Genomic DNA, 19,481 nt, shown 5'->3' with positions numbered 1-19,481 from the left:
TTGTGTATTTTAGTCCGGTTTGAGGCTGAAGAAGCTACAAGCGCGTGTGTTCACTCTGGTTACCGAAGGAAATCTTATGGACGTCCTTCTCTCGATCTACAAAGTGGAGGAAGCTGACCGATCGTTCCTGCTGGGGCACGTCACCCATCTCCACCAAATGGGAAAGTATAAAGAGGTACGGTGAACACTGCAGTCCTTATGTGATACCGAATGTTACTTTGTATACCGAAAGCTCAACATATAGACATTCAATTAAAAAAAATGGCTCTTGGGAAATGCAAGATGTCTTCGCTGATGCTTGCACCCCTTCTTGTGGTTAAGCAGACAATGGTGGAATTCAGAGCAGGGCAGAGTCTCATATATACTGCGCCGCTATTCTCTGAAGACCCCCTGAATGGAACAGGCGGTGCCTGGGAATAATAAGGGGTAGGCAGAAGGCCGGCTAGTGTTTCATGGCCGTCTCATGTTACACTTCAGCCTTTTGAAAGAGTGACTGTGGCAGGCTGAATGAGACTTTCCTGCACTCCAAAAAGGCAGAGAGTGGAGCACAAAGGTGCCTCTTGTCACAGGCGGGCCCCTCCCGCTGAGGACAGCCATTGTCACACACACAGAGGACCAGTCTGGCAATCTCTGCATGCTCCACTGCCTTCCGATTGTGCAGCAAATGCATTCAGCCTCTTGTCAGCTTGGATTAGCAAAGGGTCCCGTGAATAAAAGGGCTGTAATGTATTTCGTGTCTCGGGGTGGCCTAGGTACAGGCTGAGTGTGCTCATTTTTAGGGCGTACCACATTCAGTTGCTCCGCAGTCAGACCCCCATTCGGCCATGGTACCTGGTTGATACAGAGCAGAACATTGCAGAGCTCCTTACCTCGCATGATGACCCTTGCACTGATTTGCTTTTCCCATTAGATTCTTACTTCTTAAATCAATTTATATTCCCAATTGCCAGGGCAACATTTGCACGGAGATTTTACGTGTTCTTGTCCGTTTCCGACAAAATGTTAGATTTCCTCCGGTGACAAAGAAACCAAAAACATATTAAAAGGGTTGTCCGGTTTTATCAAATGAATGTTATTTGTTGTATAATTAAAGCTTATACAATTTTCCAATATACTTTCTGTATTAATTCCTCATGGATTTTAAGATCTCTGCTTGTTGTTAATCAGTAGGAGCCTTCATTGTTTACTTCCAGTGAATGCAATTCTGTCTGTGGTCATGCGATGGACACACGGGTGCTGGGATCAATGGACGACACCGCTCTGATGCACATACTGTAACGAGTCCTGCACCTGTGTGTCCAGCACATAATGACGGACCGGATTTTCTCCACTGGAAGTAAATCATGAATGTTCCTACTGAATAACAGCAAGCAGAGATCTTGGAAACCGTGAGGAATTAAAACCGCAAGTATATTGGAAAATCTTGTAGCTTTTAAGTGTTAACATCAAAGGGTTTATCCAGGGGACCTGGAAAAAAATTAATTCCGCAAAACCGCCTGCAAACATCGTCAAGCATGGCTACTAGTAGTCTGAGTGGCCAAAAACGTGAATTTACGTTACTTGTTTCACCCTGGTGTAATGCCAGAGCCGCTTGTTATCTTCTGGTAATGAGCTGGGACTTGCAGTTTCAGCGTGCGCTATATAGGTCAGTTCACATGTTTCGTTAATACTGCGTTTTTTCCGCAACCGATTTAGTTGCGGAAAATCCGCAGCCAATACAGTAGCAGCAAAGTGGATGAGATCAAACAAATCTCATGCACACGCTGCGTAAATACTGAGCGGAAAGAAACGCTCAAACTGACCTGCGGTGCAGAATTTTATTCCGCAGCATGTCAATTTTATTTGCGCAAACGCTGCCTATTTGTTACGGGTTTTCCCCATTGAATTCAATGGGAAGGTAAAACCCGCAACAAAGAGCAGATGTGTTTTTTTGCGGCCGGTTTGCAGCGATCCCGCCGCAAAAAATGTATAAAAAAAATCTCATACTCCAAAGATGTGTTCCTCCCTCCAGCGCGGTCTGCTGGGATGACGTTTCATCCCATGTGACCACCGCTGCAGCCAATCACAGGCCTCAGCGGTCTCCTGGGATGGAATGTCATCTGCTAGAAGGCTTACTTCCTCAACAGCGTCACTGTGCCAGCCCCAGAGCAGTCATGTTATTTGATGACGCGCCGACACGGATAGCCCACTTGGTCACATGTGCCCGTGTCGCTGCTCAATGAACTACAGGACTTCCAAGAATATGTGACTGTGTTCTCCGTCCGCGAATGAGGACACTTTAGTAAGAAGCCGTGTATTAGTAAGTTACTTAATAATATTCTTATTGGATATTGTTATTGTAATATTAGAGTTATTAGATAATTTCCATATAAATTTATTAACCCCTTTAATTTGCGGAGGCTGGACAACCCCTTTAAATTGGCAAGTATGAACTTGCACTTTAAAGAACCCCCGTGCCAGTAAAGCTTTTGGAGATCTGATAATTCCACTAATAGAAGCGTGTTTAACTAGCGGATGTTGTTTTGTTTTTTTTTTTATTATTATCTAGGCAGTTGTCCTGAGTATAAAGCTGAATCTACAGCCTGATCTGGACCTGGAGCAAGTAAGTAGTGACTCCGGGTACTTTTACACGGCCTGTCCTGAGCCGTGTAAACGAGCGCCGATCAACGAGACTGCTCGTCGATCAGCGCTCCTTTCAGAAGCAGCTAGTATGGGGACGAGCGCTCGTTACTCCCATCGCTCGTCTCCATACATTATTATCATGTTTTACACAGTGGAGATTAGGGGTTGTACCTATGAGAGTATAGGGATGTCGTAGAGGGGGGGGTGGGGGTGTGCAGCTTGTCTTAATTTGGAGGAATTTACAACCATATTAGGGGGGGGGGGGGCACTTAAATATTTCCTCTGTTAAAAAAAAATCTAGTATTAAAGTACCAACATCTTACCCCAGCAAAAAAATTGAATGTTATCACTTCATTCTCAAGTAGACAGTAGATTAATGACAGATTGACAGGTCCATTATACCGCCACAGATCAGACTCTAGAAGGAAGAGCAGACCGCAAACACAGAGCAGAGTAAAGGGGGTTTTACACCGGGCAATTATCGGGCAGACAAGCGTTCATAGAAGGCTCGTTCCTGATCATTGCCGTGTGTACAGGGCAACGAACAGCCAATGATCGAGCAATCGCTCGTTCATCGGCTGATTGTATCCTTTTAAATGCCCAAAATGTTATCGTTGTCGGCAGCGCACTGTGTAAACAGGGAGACGCGCTGCCGACATGATGACGTATGTGGACGAGCGATCGGGGTAACGAGCGCTCCTCTCCGTACCAGCTCCGTTTCAAAGCAGCAAACGAGCGCCGATCAACGAGCTGTCTCACTGATCAGCGCTTGTTTATGCGGCCCATGTCGGGCAATGTAAAAGTTCATTAAGGGTATGTTCACTCGTGGTTTTTTTTTTTTTCCAGGCTTAGGGTATGTTCACACGTACAAAAAGAAGTGGCTGAAAATTACGGAGCTGTTTTCAAGGGAAAACAGCCTCTGATTTCAAGCCTTTTTTTGGGGCTAAGTTTGGGCTTTTTTTAAGGCGTTTTTCCATGGAAAATCAGCGGCAAAAAACTTCCATAATCGCCTCCTATTGGGAGGCAGAGAAAGCGTTTTTTGCCCGCGTTGCTCAATGGCCACGGCTGAAAACGCGGCCGAACGGCGTGCAGGCAGGGAAAAATCTGCCTCAAAATTCCAGATGGAATTTTGAGGCAGATTTTTCTGCCTGCAAAAAAACTGTGTGAACAGTGCCTTAGACCTTCCTTTGGATTTTGACCTGCCGGCAGAAAACTTGCAGCGTTTTTCGTCCATGGCCATTGAGTGCCTCAGGCAAAAAATGCAGCGAAAGTCGCCTTCTCTGCCTCCCGTTGATGTCCCATCGTAGTTCAGAAACGAAAACGCTTGAAGAAAGGGCATGACGCTTCTTTTTTAAATCAATGGGAGGCGTTTTTGATTGTTTTTTTTTTACGCGGTTTCTGCGTCAAAAACAGCGCCACAATACTCTGTGTGAACAGGGCCTAAGAAGTGACATTCTACTTGAAAAAACGACGTGTAAACATGCCCTCATTTCCGAGTGTAAATGCCTTGAAATACGCCTGGAAAATCACTAGCAAAACGCCTACAAACAGCTTTCCATTGTATTCAATGGGGAATACACTGCGCTGTTCACACAAGGTGTATTTTTACGCTGCTGAATTCAGAAAACGCTTTGTAAAACTCCTTGAAATCCGCGCTGTAATTTTCAGCTATTTCTATTTGTACGTGTGAACATACCCTAAAGGGGGTGAGGTAATCTGGGGAGGGCTGTGATGTCAGAGTGAGGGGGTGTGGTTATCTGCAGAGCGGTGGTGATGTCACTGCCCATCTCCAGTCCAGACTGCTTGGACTAAATTGTAGCATTTTGGTTCATACGTTATTCTCATCTCCATTTCTCCTTTTGAAGATGTGCACCCCCTTGCTCTTCTTGGATAGATTTAACCTGCTGGAGTCTTATGTGTCCGGTTACCCCGAACTGCAAAGCCAACTGCTCCAGATACTGGATCGATGGAGTGATTCCAATTTCAACTTCAGGAAACTTAGCAAGTAAATACAATCAGTACAATTTCTCTAATCAAGTCCTAGAGCCTGATTGTAGTTTGGCTGGGTTCACACACACAATAGGAAACCACAGTAGCCACAAAGTTTTTCTTGTTGAATCCCCCCCCCCCCCTACCCCCTACCCCATTGCTGCTTATTTCCCCTCCTGCTGGTATAGTTGCTTGTAGTTTATAATCATTCTGTCCTTGCTATGATCAAAACTACTCACCGTGCATTAACTTCCAGCTTAGTTTGTGCTTATAGACACCAGCCAATCTGAACAAGCAGTGCTGCAGTGTAAAGCAGGGGGGAAAAAATAAGAGTCGGCGGATTTTAGAGTAACTCAGACTCCAATAGACAATGGCGTTAAGCTGGAGTCCCTGATTACAGCAGTCTATCGGTCATATTGTATATATAAAATAAACCCAGATAAACTCACTGTATGAGCCCAGCTTTATATATGAGGGGGAGGGGGGGGATATAATGCTTTATAAACTAAAATACAATGATGTGTCTTTCTGATCTTTATTTCAGAGAGTACCAGGGTCTTCCCCCTGTCAAACCAGACAAACTAAATTTGAAGACGTTGAGCAAGCTGGCATTTCGGTTGCTAGAAACGTACAACCTGGACCCAGGTGAGTGGAATACCAAGGCTTGTACAATGATCTATATACTTTTAGTTACTCACCTTCATCCTCACATAGGCAAACACATACGCTAAATGGCCACTCTTTTAGGCCGGATTTAAACGAGCGTGTGCATTTTTTGCGTGCGCAAGAGGTCCATAGCAGCTCCGTGTGTCAGCAGCGTATGATGCGCGGCTGCGTGATTTTCGCGCAGCCGCCATCATTGACACTGTTTGTAAATAGAAAAGCACGTGGTGCTTTTCTGTTTTCAGTCCTAGTTTTGCCTACTGCAGCGTGAATCACGCGCGTCACATGGAAGTGCGTCCGTGTGCGGTTTTCACGCACCCATTGACTTCAATGGGTGCGTGATGCGCGAAAAACGGGGAAATATAGGACCTGTTGTGAGTTTTACGCAGCGGTTATACGCTGCGTGAAATTCACTGACCGTCTTAACGGCCCCATTCACTAACAGGTCCGTGCGACGCCCGTGAAAATCATGCGCGTAGCACGGACGTATAACACGTTCGTGTGAATAAGGCCTTAGTTACATTGCAAATCCACATTAGAATGGGAAAATCGAGCGTCACAGTGACTTGGCATTAGGCATGGTCATCCGTGTGGGGTTTTCTCGTGCAACGGTGTTCAGAGTATACGAAGAATGGTGCGATCAAAGAAAAACAACCAGCAAAAGGGGTCCGAGGAGGATGTGAATAATCGTTCTGATGAACAGGCGGCATACATCCGAGAAAATCGCAGCCAAGTGCAATGCTGGCGTTCCAACTAACGTGTCCGAAGGCGCAACTCGTCATTCCTTCGTACGGATGGTCTATAACCGCTGACGACCAGTTGGAGGGCCGTTGCTTTCTAAGGGAAACCGAAAGGCAAGACTTGAGTGGACAAGATTGCAAAAATTGTATCACCGAGCAGCGGAAAAACATCGCCCGGTCAGATAAATCCAGATTTCTGTGGCACCGCGCTGATGGGAGGGTCAGAATTTGGCGGCAGCGTGAATCGATTTAACTTTCCTGTTCGGTGTGAACAGTTCAGGCTGGTGGAGGTGATTGATGAATGGATAATGATTTCTTGGCACACCCTGGCTCATCTGATACCATGTGCAATAGTAGGGTTTACCTAAGCATTGTGGCCGACCAATTCATTCCTTTATGGCAGCTGTTTATCCTGAGGCAGAAGGGCACTTTACTGCGAGATTCGATCCTGTCCACGTGTGCCGATATTCAACACCTAGTGGACTCTATGCCACGGCGAATTGCTGCAATTGTGAAGGCCAAAGGGCCCAACTTGCTACTAGATGGGGGTCTCTAATAAAGTGCCCATTCTCTTTATCTGATAAAGGCAATAATGAGTGATAGACGTTGGATTCCGTTTTTCCTAAAATGTTTTTGGATATGCGTATTGTTATCATGGGTGCAGAACATTTTATAGAGGTGCTTTTGGAAGGTCCAACCCCTGTATACATAAAGTGCAATCATTGTAGCCGATCCTTCTGATAATCTAATATCTGTCATGAAGGAAACAATTTTTCAATCCTGTTGTTGACCCCAGGAGATAAGCACCACCAAATATGTCTGGCAGCCACTTATCTCTCTGCTTATAACATGCACAATTATCTGAGCTGACCGTTCTCCGTCACAGTTTTCCGATTTACATTCACATTCTGCCAAGTCAAACATGTATATTATTTGCGGAATTGGGACTGATAGCTGTTGGCCAATAGTGCCCATACACATTTGATGGCAGTCGTGTTAACAGGGTTGGCTGACTATCTAATGCGTATGGGGGTGTCGACACGGTAGATGTCGAAGGAGAAAAGGATCGGCATGCTGGATTTTTAAGATTTATGCCCCTGTCCCCATTGAAAACATATGCACGCTTCGCCGAGCGTGCATGTGCATGTGCATGTGTATGGTGCAGTCGGGAGGGATAAAGTGTTTGATCACGTTTACTGACCATATCTAGACTATATGATTAGGTTCTATTGCTTTATTACTGCAAACCCTGAAACTAATCTACAGGAATCTTTTTATTTTCAGCTCTCTGTTCAAATATGATAAACCAGCGTCACCTGGGCACCTTGAAATATCTCATGTACAAGAGATTTGTTGAGGTATGTTTTAGTTTTCTAGTTATTTGAGTTTGTTTGTTTTTTTTCAATTGTCCCTACATGGATACTGATTACATACATAATTATATTACTGGAGGGATTGCTTATTTAACTTTTTACCTTCTAGGAGAGGCATGACGTTTAGCTTGGACAGCTAATGTGTACAGTTTTAAAGGGGCTGTCCAATTTGAACAATCTGTTTTTGTAAGAAGGGACCCCCCAGCCATAAGCTGGTCACAGGTTGTCCCGCTACTTTCATCTGCATTACATAAAACGCGTATATCTCCTTTCCACAGGATAGGGGATACATGTGTGATCGCTGGGGATGCAACCCCCAGCAATAAGGATAACGGGGGGACCGAAAGTCCCTCAAAGTGCTCCATGAGATGCATGGGACTTCCGAGGTCTGTATCCGGCCTGTGTGTCCGGCAGATCCATAAAAATGAATGGAGCGCCGGTTGCGCTTGTGCGCGTGCGTGATCGGCACTCCATTCATTTCTATGGAGCTGCCGGACACACAAGCCGGACAGACTTCCCATGGAGCACTTCGGGGGATTTTCAGTTCATTGGATAGGGGATACATGTGTTTTGTGGGACAACCCCTTTAATCATCTGTAATTTGTGGGGGAAGGGGGTACTGGCAACAAATGTTCAGTTCCTCAGCGCCACCACAGGGGAAATGAGGCATTACACAATTTGCATTTTAGTCAATGTGTTGGTGTAATACATGGACTTGCTGGGTTTTCCACAGAGACAAGCGCTGCTGTAGCTTCTTTTCACTCTGGCTACAGAATGAGGGTCCTGAACAAGGGACCCCTAATCCTGCTTTATTAAATCACAATTCCCTCATAGAGTATTTTAAATACTAAACCAGACGCCCCCTTTAATAGCTTGTCCTTTATAATAGTACATTAGGTAGAACATATACTGTACTAAACACATTTAAATCTAATCAGAGTTGATTTGGAGAAGTAGAGTATTTCTAAAAAAAAGCAAGTCCACGATGTTTATGGCTCGGGAGAAATGTCAGACTAGTTCAACCCACCGCTAACGGCTAAACAAAGTAATTATTATAAATTAGTGTCCGCTCACTGGCTCGAATATAAGACTAAGAAGTGACGGGCGTCTGCTCACACCGATCAAACGCAGCAGTCTGTTCTTTTTACATATCTATATCACCCGTGTCATGTGGGACCTGCACCTCCTGCTGCCATCAAAGCACATAAAGGGGGATGTGAGAATGCATTTAAAGCAGCTTCATAAATAACCTTTTATCACATTGCGATGTATGTCTCCTATTTTTACGCAAAGAGGGAGCCAAGTACGGAGAGAAAAGTGTAACCGATGGAAGACTGGGTGGAATAGAGTTTAGTGCAGTAGTAAAGAGCAGATTCATATATAAAGTGTCTGTTCATTTTTAACCACCATTAACATTTTATATATAATTGAGCAACATTGTATGTGTATATATATATATATATATATATATATTGTGTTACTAATCTTGTACTGATCCTGAGTTATATCCTGTATTATACTCCAGAGCTGCACTCACTATTCTGCTGGTGGAGTTACTGTGTAAATACATTACATTACATTACATATCCTGTACTGATCCGGAGTTCTATCCTGTATTATACTCCAGAGCTGCACTCAGTATTCTGCTGGTGGAGTCACTGTGTACATACATTACATTACATTACTTATCCTGTACTGATCCTGAGTTATATCCTGTATTATACTCCAGAGCTGCACTCACTATTCTGCTGGTAGAGTCACTGTGTACATATATTACATTACTTATCCTGTACTGATCCTGAGTTACATCCTGTATTATACTCCAGAGCTGCACTCACTATTCTGCTGGTGGAGTCACTGTGTACATACATTACATTACTTATCCTGTACTGATCCGGAGTTACATCCTGTATTATACTCCAGAGCTGCACTCAGTATTCTGCTGGTGGAGTCACTGTGTACATATATTACATTACTTATCCTGTACTGATCCTGAGTTATATCCTGTATTATACTCCAGAGCTGCACTCACTATTCTGCTGGTGGAGTCACTGTGTACATACATTACTTATCCTGTACTCATCCTGAGTTACATCCTGTATTATACTCCAGAGCTGCGTTCAGAATTCTGATCACCACTTCAAAACATTCAATAAATCTTAGGGAAAGGTTATTCCTGTATCAGATGAGTCTACAGTGTCTGGTGTAAAGACGACCCTTCCCAGAATACTAATCACTAGAGATAAGCAATGCAATGGTTTTAACAAAGTCAACTTTTTCTGTTTACATCTGTCTGGCGACCATCAGCAAGCGTTTACTCACTGATCCTGCTGATATGGGATGGGGTAATAGGGGAGTTATCAGTGTCTAGAGACTCGTCTGTCCATGCCTTCTATTTGCTTTGCAATCTGGGCGCTGCAGGGTATGTTTGGATATGTAATGCATAGTACGACCATTTGACTGGTGGTATGGGGGTGTTCAAATAAATGCTTTCACTGATCTGTCAAATGTGCATGTATAGGGTTTTAAAATCCTAATATAAAATAAAAAGCAGGCAGTTTTTGTGGAGATCTTTGCTTGCATGTAACATCTGTACACTGGTATAATATTGCGGTGGGAAAAATGTGACCAAGCAACTGAACGTGAAAAGGGTCTCCTGTTTTCTATGATTGGATCTGGCAAGAAACCTAAAAAACTTAATAACTGGGCCGAATGAAACAGAACTGTACAATGCCGCTCTATAGCATGTAATACAGCATAGTGTAGGCTATGCTTGGGCAGCATGAACGCCTTGAAGAGCTCCCTCTGGTGGAGCGCACAATAATAGGTGTCTGTCAAGGCTGCACTGTACTGAATAATATATAATGTTTTTCTTTTCCAGAAAACAATGACTCAGGAGAACTGGGCTGACCACGTGCAGGTAACGGTGATCCCCCATTTATCTTCTGGGGTATATATCTTTATAGCCCAATTTTACTGGTCATGCATAGGGACATCAAGTCTGTTCAGACACAGATTTTTGTTCTGTGATTGCCGATATTTATGTACTGCTCCTGTTATATTCTCATTAGTACAGTAGAATGCCCTTAGTCCGGCATCTGACAATCCAGAAAGTCTGATTATTTCTTCTGTTAATTACAATACTCATACAAAAAGAATTTGCGTGGCAGATTGGTAATATTCAGAACCCTTCTGTGGCTGACCATCCCCTTAAAGTACTGTATAGGCTGAGTAGGACAGTCTTTAGGCTGGGTCTTATTCGCTGACTATGTATACACTAGGACCCTCTGCGATCAGCTATGATCTGTGGGATAGCCCTTCAGTAAACGTTCAAATTCCCTGCAGCGCCACCACAGGAGACATTAGGCATTACACAGTGTCCCTTCATATCAATGTGTTGTCTGTATAATACAGGACAGGTCCTCCAGAGCGGGGGAAGCTTTCCTCTCTCGCCAAGAGATCAGGATCCTGAACAGGCGACCCCCCCCCCCCCCCTCTATTAACTCATTCACTAATATATATGAAAATGGGTTTTTCACTTTACGTTCCTCACTGATATATTCTTCAAAGTATTGATTTGTATTTTATACACCCACCGGGATTCACAAACTTATTCTTTGTATTTTACAGAACACGGTTGAGACCAATCGCTGGCTGCAAGAGCAGTGCATCGTTCTGTTGTGTCGTTACAGTGATCTGCAAACAGCCGGGTTCTGGGCTCTGAAATTCGGGATGCCCAAAGAAACTCTTCCTCATAATGTGGCGGATATTCTACAGGATCTCTGTATTCAAGAGAAGTAAGTGAAAACTCAATCCTTAACACCTGAATGTAACGGCAGCGTTATTCATTGCTGTTTATACTTTCAGTATATTTGGCCTTTGAGCCAGGACTGATCACTCTTATCCGATGCTCTATAGGAAATACATCTCCCGGTCCAGTAGCTCTTGAGGCCCTATTACACCGGCCGATAATCCGTTGATCGGCGCTCGTTTGCTCCTGTCACACGGAGCTATGGATGGGGACAAGAGGTCGTTACTCCGACCGCTCGTCCCCATACAGTATCATGTCGGCAGCGCCTCTCCCTCTTTACACACCAAGATGCGCTGCCGACAACCAGAATATTTTACTTTTTTAAAACTATACGACCAGCGGATGATCCAGCGGTTGCTCGTTCACCTGCAGATCGCTCCCCTGTTTACACAGGGAAATTATCGGGAACGAGCGTTCTATGAACATCGTCTCCCCGATAATCGTCCTGTGTAAAACCCCCTTTCGTGCCTGAAGGACATGACCCGTCAGTCATTAAAACGAAGGAGACGTGACGCTCCTAAAAGCATTCTGAATCTTCGATCCTCCAAGTCTGTAGTCCAAAATCTCCCATTCGCTGCAGCGGGTCTATAAGGCCAGTTGCGCACACCCGAGTGCCACTCGGGCCATTTTTCACGACATCCGAGAGGCACCTGATAGTTTTCACGGACCCATTCACTTTAGAGGGTGAATAGTGTCTGTGAAAACTGACCAGTCTCTCCGATCACGGATCACAAACGGGAATCGAGCGGCACACACGGTCATGTGCGCTCGCGTAATGCGCCTGGTTTTGGTTGAATTTGGAGAGGTGTATACCAACATTTCCATAATGGCCGTTTCCTCGCTTCCAAAAGCTAGTTAGCCAGCCACTCCTGCTATAGACCCGAAGTCCGCAGTCCAGCTCCTACTAGTCTTTGCGGCTAGTTACTTGAAGGCAATTGACCTCTGCTCAAGGTGCCCGATAACTGTACCCAGATCATTCCAGAGGTGACCTATTCTTGTCTGGAGCATGCGGTGCCGAATCTGATTCTTTCCTCACAGACAATATTACCATTGAGTCCTATGGCCGTCCTGGCCTATACCAATGTAATACTTGCGTATTTGTGAGAACGTTCTCACATGTATGAGAACTAAATGCACTTAGCGAGTTCAGTTTGCAAAGAAGGATCCTCACATCCTGTGTGCCAAACAGTTTCCCAGCGCTCAGGTGCCGGGGCCAGGGCGTGTGAGAAGCGATTATTCCCAGGCCTGGAAGCCACAGTGTAAATACGTACCACCAACCCCACTTGGCACTCTGGACCCATCCGGATCAGAATCCTCTCTGTACTCCATGAAAATGCACACCATGGCTAAATAGTCAGCACAAATATTGACTTGTCCAGATACACAAAATGCTGCATGGTGTTTGCACAACTGACCTTAGAGAGCAAGTGCTGGAGAGCCCCGGACCGGTTCTGTATATCTCCATTTATAATACAGCGTGGGAAGCGGAGATCCTCAAAAGAGCCATGATTTTTAGAGGAAGGGGGGAATTTTTTACAAGTTTACCTGTCTGTCTGAGAATCGTAGAAGCCGCTTTCCACAACTTAACACATTCACTGCCACGCATGAGTTCACAGGAAAAGTCTTGTGTGTGTTTGGAATCCGTCCAATTCCCATGAGAAACACTGAAAGACACTTTCTTCCCGAGTCCTGGGAATATCAGCCCTAACAAGTCTGCACCCGTGTCTCCCTCCAGGTCTCAGACTCGTACTGGAGGACACAGGTCAGAAAACTCCTAGTTCCCGTGCAGACAATGCTGGAAGTTGTAGTTCTACCAAGTAGTTGTGTCATTAAAATAACATACAAGTGAATTTCCAGGACTCCACATTGAACCCACTGTACCCACATTCTTGCCTTACCCGTCGGTGGACAGAGACCTCGTCCCTGATTTGCTAAGCAGAAAAATGAGAGCGGAGGGTGTATGACGTCACTACTGGGTGGATTTGCGAGTCAGGAAAAGCTCGGTTTTGATCTTTATAAAAGCTGGAATAATGGCCATATAGATCACCCAGCAAGTCAAAAAAAAGTTTTTGACGATTTTCACAATTAGAAAATTAAAACAGAACATAAAAACCCTTCAACCCACCCTGATCGCCCCGCTCATGGTGTTGATCTTCTGCTGTATAACATCGAAAAGTCCTCCATAGAACATCTGGGTGGTGGATTTCCAGTGGCAGGTAACGTACAATCACCTCACCCCTCCCCCTCAGATCACTTAAAATACATATAGTAAACAAATAGATATCCCGTACAAGCCAGTCGGATGCAAAATGGATCCGGGACGCAGCCAGATGTACAATTTTACCGTTTTACAAAGAGGAGGAGCAACGACTAGCGGTTCCCGCAACCCCCCCCCCCCCAATAGGCGAGGCCGGCACCGGGAGAATTCTGTCAACTAGGAGGACTGTTGGTGCTAAACCCGGAGTGTCTAACCAAGGGGACCACATGTCAGGTCCTCAAACTTTTTTGTGCAGTGTAACCCCAGATACAGGTCACAGGATCTAAATCCATATGACAGCTATATATCATACTAATAAAATGGAGCGTGTTCCTACAAAACCTCCCAAGTCTGGCGCGGCTTCACATTACATGATGTAGGTCTGCGTCATTTTCGCTATATCCGCAACACATGGTGTCTTGCTTATGGCCCATTTTGTATAATCGCATTGGGGTTTTGTATACCCTGTGTAAGACCTCATTCACACGTCAGTATTCTGGTCAGTAGTTTGCTTTGGTATTTGGCTTCCAAATACTGAAGCAAAATTCTGACCAGAATACTGACATGTGCATGAGGCCTAAGAGATATACCTGGGATAATCCATACGTTTTGCTCAATGAGGTCTTAGGAACCAGTTCAAGGACCTCTTGCCAAACCTCCTTTATAGGTCCCACATCCTCCTCCCATCTCCTCTTAAGGGACATAGGCTGCGTTTTAAGGGTGGCCTCCTGTAGACAATCTATAAAACAATGAGATGACTCCTCTCGTCGTCGTCGTCCCGTTTGGGCTACCAAATCTAAAAGTGCGGACTGTGGGTCCTGTGACGTGGGAGTCCGCCCATTCTATAGCTCCCAATCATGTATCCGTTGAAGATATTGATAGAAAAGCGGAGTGCGGCGGGGCAAATCCCGACTGGGGATCCTCAAATGTTCTAAATACATCATCCTGACTATATTGGTGGGGGGAGAAACAGAATGTGGGCAGAGGACTGGACAACAGGATAAGGAGATCCTTTCGTTACAAAACATCAGTGTAAATAAAAAGGACCGATTAATGTCAAATCACATTTCTGATAATAAAAGTGAAAAACTGACAGGCAAGTTAAAGTGTATGTTCACAAATGCCAGAAGTCTAGCAAGTAAAATGGGGGAGCTGGAGGCCTTGATACTGGAAGAAAATATAGATATAGTTGGTGTTGCTGAAACATGGCTGGACTCTTCACATGACTGGGCTGTAAATCTACAGGGTTTTACACTGTTTCGTAAAGACAGGACAAATAGGAAAGGTGGTGGTGTATGTCTGTATGTGAGAAGTGATATGAAGGCGAGTGTGAAAGAGACAATAGTGGGTGAAGACTGTGAGGAGGTTGAAACCTTGTGGGTGGAACTAGAAAGGGAGGTAAACACTGAAAAAATTACTTTTGGTGTAATCTATAGACCCCCCAATATAACTGAGGAGATGGAAGTTCAGCTATATAAACAGATGGAGCGGGCTGCACAGGCGGGTACTGTAGTGATAATGGGAGATTTTAATTTCCGGGATATTAATTGGTGTCATGGTTCGGCTTCAACTGCAAAGGGGAGACATTTCCTCAACCTGTTGCAGGAAAATTTTATGGGCCAGTTTGTGGAAGACCCGACTAGAGGTGAAGCTCTGTTGGATCTGGTCATTTCTAATAATGCAGATCTTGTTGGGAATGTCAATGTTCGTGAAAACCTCGGTAACAGTGATCATAATATAGTTACATTTTACCTATACTGTAAAAAACAAACGCAGGCTGGGAGGGCAAAAACATTTAATTTTAAGAAAGCCAATTTCCCCAGGATGAGGGCTGCAATTCAGGATATAGACTGGGAAGAACTAATGTCAAATAATGGGACAAATGATAAATGGGAGATTTTCAAATCTACTTTGAGTTATTATAGTGCAAAATTTATTCCTACAGGTAATAAGTATAAACGACTCAAATTAAACCCCACATGGCTTACACCTTCTGTGAAAGGGGCAATACATGACAAAAAAAGGGCATTTAAAAAATACAAATCTGAGGGTACAGCTGTAGCCTTTGTAAAATATAAAGAGCTTAATAAAATCTGTAGAAATGTAATAAAATTAGCAAAAATACAAAATGAAAGGCAGGTGGCCAAGGATAGTAAAACAAATCCTAAAAAATTCTTCAAGCATATAAATGCAAAAAAGCCAAGGTCTGAACATGTAGGACCCCTAGATAATGGTAATGGGGAGTTGATCACAGGGGATCAAGAGAAGGCAGAGTTACTAAATGGGTTCTTTAGCTCTGTATATACAACAGAAGAAAGAGCAGCTGATGTAGCCGGTGCCAGTGCTGAGCAGCTGATGTAGCCGGTGCCAGTGCTGAGCAGCTGATGTAGCCGGTGCCAGTGCTGTTAATATATCAGTTGATATACTGAATTGGATGAATGTAGAGATGGTCCAAGCTAAATTAAATAAAATAAATGTGCACAAGGCCCCGGGACCAGATGGGTTACACCCTAGAATTCTTAAAGAGCTTAGTTCAGTTATTTCTGTCCCCCTTTTCATAATATTCAGAGAATCTCTAGTGACTGGTATAGTGCCAAGGGACTGGCGCAGGGCAAATGTGGTGCCTATTTTCAAAAAGGGCTCTAGGTCTTCCCCGGGTAATTATAGACCAGTAAGCTTAACATCCATCATGGGGAAAATGTGAGGGGCTATTGAGGGACTATATACAGGATTATGTGACAATAAATAGCATTATAAGTGACAGCCAGCACGGTTTTACTAAGGACAGAAGTTGTCAAACTAACCTAATCTGTTTTTATGAAGAGGTGAGCAGAAGTCTAGACAGAGGGGCCGCTGTGGATTTAGTGTTTTTGGACTTTGCAAAGGCATTTGACACTGTCCCCCATAGACGCCTAATGGGTAAATTACGGACTATAGGTTTAGAAAATATAGTTTGTAATTGGATTGAGAATTGGCTCAAGGACCGTATCCAGAGGGTTGTGGTCAATGATTCCTTCTCTGAATGGTCACCGGTTATAAGTGGTGTACCCCAGGGTTCAGTGCTGGGACCACTATTATTCAACTTATTTATTAATGATATAGAGGATGGGATTAATAGCACTATTTCTATTTTTGCAGATGACACCAAGCTATGTAATATAGTTCAGACTATGGAAGATGTTTGTGAATTGCAGGCAGATTTAAACAAACTAAGTGTTTGGGCGTCCACTTGGCAAATGAAGTTTAATGTAGATAAATGTAAAGTTATGCATCTGGGTACCAACAACCTGCATGCATCATATGTCCTAGGGGGAGCTACACTGGGGGAGTCACTTGTTGAGAAGGATCTGGGTGTTCTTGTAAATCATAAACTCAATAACAGCATGCAGTGTCAATCAGCTGCTTCAAAGGCCAGCAAGATATTGTCGTGTATTAAAAGAGGCATGGACTCGCGGGACAGAGATGTAATATTGCCACTTTACAAAGCATTAGTGAGGCCTCATCTAGAATATGCAGTCCAGTTCTGGGCTCCAGTTCATAGAAAGGATGCCCTGGAGTTGGAAAAAATACAAAGAAGAGCAACGAAGCTAATAAGGGGCATGGAGAATTTAAGTTATGAGGAAAGATTGAAAGAATTAAACCTATTTAGCCTTGAAAAAAGACGACTAAGGGGGGACATGATTAACTTATATAAATATATTAATGGCGCATACAAAAAATATGGTGAAATCCTGTTCCTTGTAAAACCCCCTCAAAAAACAAGGGGGCGCTCCCTCCGTCTGGAGAAAAAAAGGTTCAAGCTGCAGAGGCGACAAGGCTTCTTTACAGTAAGAACGGTGAATTTATGGAATAGCCACCGCAGGAGCCGTCACAGCAGGGACAGGAGACACCGCAGGAGCCGTCACAGCAGGGACAGTAGATGGCTTTAAAAAAGGGTTAGATAATTTCCTAGAACAAAAAAATATTAGCTCCTATGTATAGAGATTTTTCCTTCCCTTTTCCCTTCCCTTGGTTGGACTTGATGGACGTGTGTCTTTTTTCAGCCGTACTAACTATGTAACCCTCGCACTTCTAGTTCTCCACCCATCAAAACCCTCCAGTTTATCAAATTCCTTATCCGTATAGGGGAGTAGTTGGTGCAGCCCTCCAGACCCATCACAGCCTTAACCTTGTTCCAAATGTTGTGTATTCGCATTAATGTTGGAAGAGCCCGACCCATGTCTCCGAAACGTCCCGATTCGAGAGCTAACGAGAGCTACTTCTCCCCCATAACCTATCCCGCTAAATGTCCCGCCGAGCGCTGGTGTTTCCGCACCCCACCCCTTGACCAGCCTATTTTAGCCCTTAATGACCAAGCGATTTTTGATCTTTTTCCATCATCTCATTCAAAGAGCTATAACTTTTTTATTTCTGCGTCGACATAGCTGTACAAGGTCTTGTTTTTTGCGGGACAAGTTTTTTTGTATAGCGCCGTTTTGGGGTACGTATAATTTTTTGATTTACTCTTATTAACTTTCTTTAGAATAGAAGAAGACCCTTCAATTTCTTTGAGGGCTTTTTTTTTGCGGGACGACTTGTAGTTTTTATTGGTATTATTTTGGAGTACATGCGAATTTTTGATCACTTCTTATCAACCTTTTTTTTTAAGGTAGGATGAACAGAAAACAGCAATTCTGGCATTGTTTTTTATTTCATTTTTTACGCCGTTCACCGTGCGGGTTAAATAATGTAATCGCTTTATAGTCGGGGTCGTGACGGATGCGACGATACCAAATATGTGTACATATTTTTACTTTTTTTTTATTTTTCATAAAGCATTTTGTAAGGGGGGAATAAGTGGGCTTTTAATTTTTTTTCCTTGCTATTTTTATTTATTTATTTATTCTAAACTTTTTATTAAACTTTTTTTTTTTTTGTCTCCGTAGTGGACTTCACTGTGCGATCGCTTTTATAATACACTGCAATACTTCTGTATTGCAATGTACTATTGCCTGCCAGGCATTGACTAGTCACTAGAGGTAGACCTTGGGGGCCTTTGTTAGGCCCCGGCTGCCATAGAAACCACCTGCAACCTGCGATCACATCGTGGGTGTGCTGGTGGGGTGAGACAGGGTGCCCCCTCTCTCTAAAACCACTCGGATGCAGCGCTCGCTATTGAGCGCCGCATCTGAGGGGTTAAACGGACGGGATCGATGCTGATTTCGATCCCAGCCCAGCTGACAGCAGGGAGATTTATCTGCTCCCTGCGGCGTTTATTTATTTTGATACAGTGCCGTAAAAAGGCTACTACATCGGCATAAAGCCCTCTAGTGGCTGCTGTAAGAAAACCTATGGGCGGTCACTAACGGGTTAAGATGTTGGAGCTGGGCCGACAAGTCGTATATCCACGGATTCGGTACAGCCAGCCCTCCATCCTCTTTAGGTTTCTGTTTTGTCTCTAATCGTATCCTTGGCACATTTTCTTCCAAATAAGATCTTAGACGATAGCATTAGATTTATGACATTTTCTAGGGGTAGCCGTACCGGGGTGTTATATATAATATACAAATGTTGTGGCATAAAAATCATTTTCGTGTGGTTCACTCTACCTATTACACCAAGAGGGCATTTGTACCATGTTAATCACCCAGCTTTCTAATAAGCCGATAAAGCTCACTTTGACTACAAACAGACTATTTTTTCACCCAATCAATGAAAATTGGGCTGCTATTGCGACGTAGCAATCCTACCCCCTTCTCGTAGGTGAGGGTTGGAGTGCATGTTCCAGTGGAGGTGTAATTTGACGCTCCCGGGCCCCAATGCATAATCTCTAACAGGGGCCCCACCTGCCCTGTGCCATTTAAAGTACTGGTGACTTCTTATTTAGCCGAGAGGCCTTTTGGATCTGCCACCTCTGCACCCTCTATATCCGTCGGTTTGACAGAAAGAGACCATGTAGATCTTCCTTTTTTTTTATTTTTTATACTTTTTAACTTGACCTGCTCCTCTTGTAATTGACAATCTCGTGATTTTTATCTGCAAATCTT

The 19,481-nt window shown here is 44.0% G+C and overlaps 1 protein-coding gene across 1 annotated transcript in view; it reads left to right on the top strand.

Annotated features, from left to right (window-relative positions):
• Nucleotides 1-19,481, top strand: part of EXD3 (exonuclease 3'-5' domain containing 3) — a 128,894-nt gene that overhangs the window by 953 nt on the left and 108,460 nt on the right. Inside the window, exons 2-8 of the mRNA XM_075834550.1 lie at nt 14-175; nt 2,549-2,602; nt 4,488-4,627; nt 5,156-5,256; nt 7,299-7,372; nt 10,269-10,307; nt 11,018-11,184. Coding sequence (XP_075690665.1) covers nt 14-175; nt 2,549-2,602; nt 4,488-4,627; nt 5,156-5,256; nt 7,299-7,372; nt 10,269-10,307; nt 11,018-11,184 — 737 coding nt within the window. The remainder of the gene's footprint in view (nt 1-13; nt 176-2,548; nt 2,603-4,487; nt 4,628-5,155; nt 5,257-7,298; nt 7,373-10,268; nt 10,308-11,017; nt 11,185-19,481) is intronic.

Source organism: Rhinoderma darwinii, chromosome 8 (assembly GCF_050947455.1).
Source record: "Rhinoderma darwinii isolate aRhiDar2 chromosome 8, aRhiDar2.hap1, whole genome shotgun sequence".
Lineage (NCBI taxonomy): Eukaryota > Metazoa > Chordata > Amphibia > Anura > Rhinodermatidae > Rhinoderma > Rhinoderma darwinii.
The sequence above is the reverse complement of the archived record's forward strand: the minus strand, read 5'-3'. Positions and strand labels throughout refer to the sequence as shown.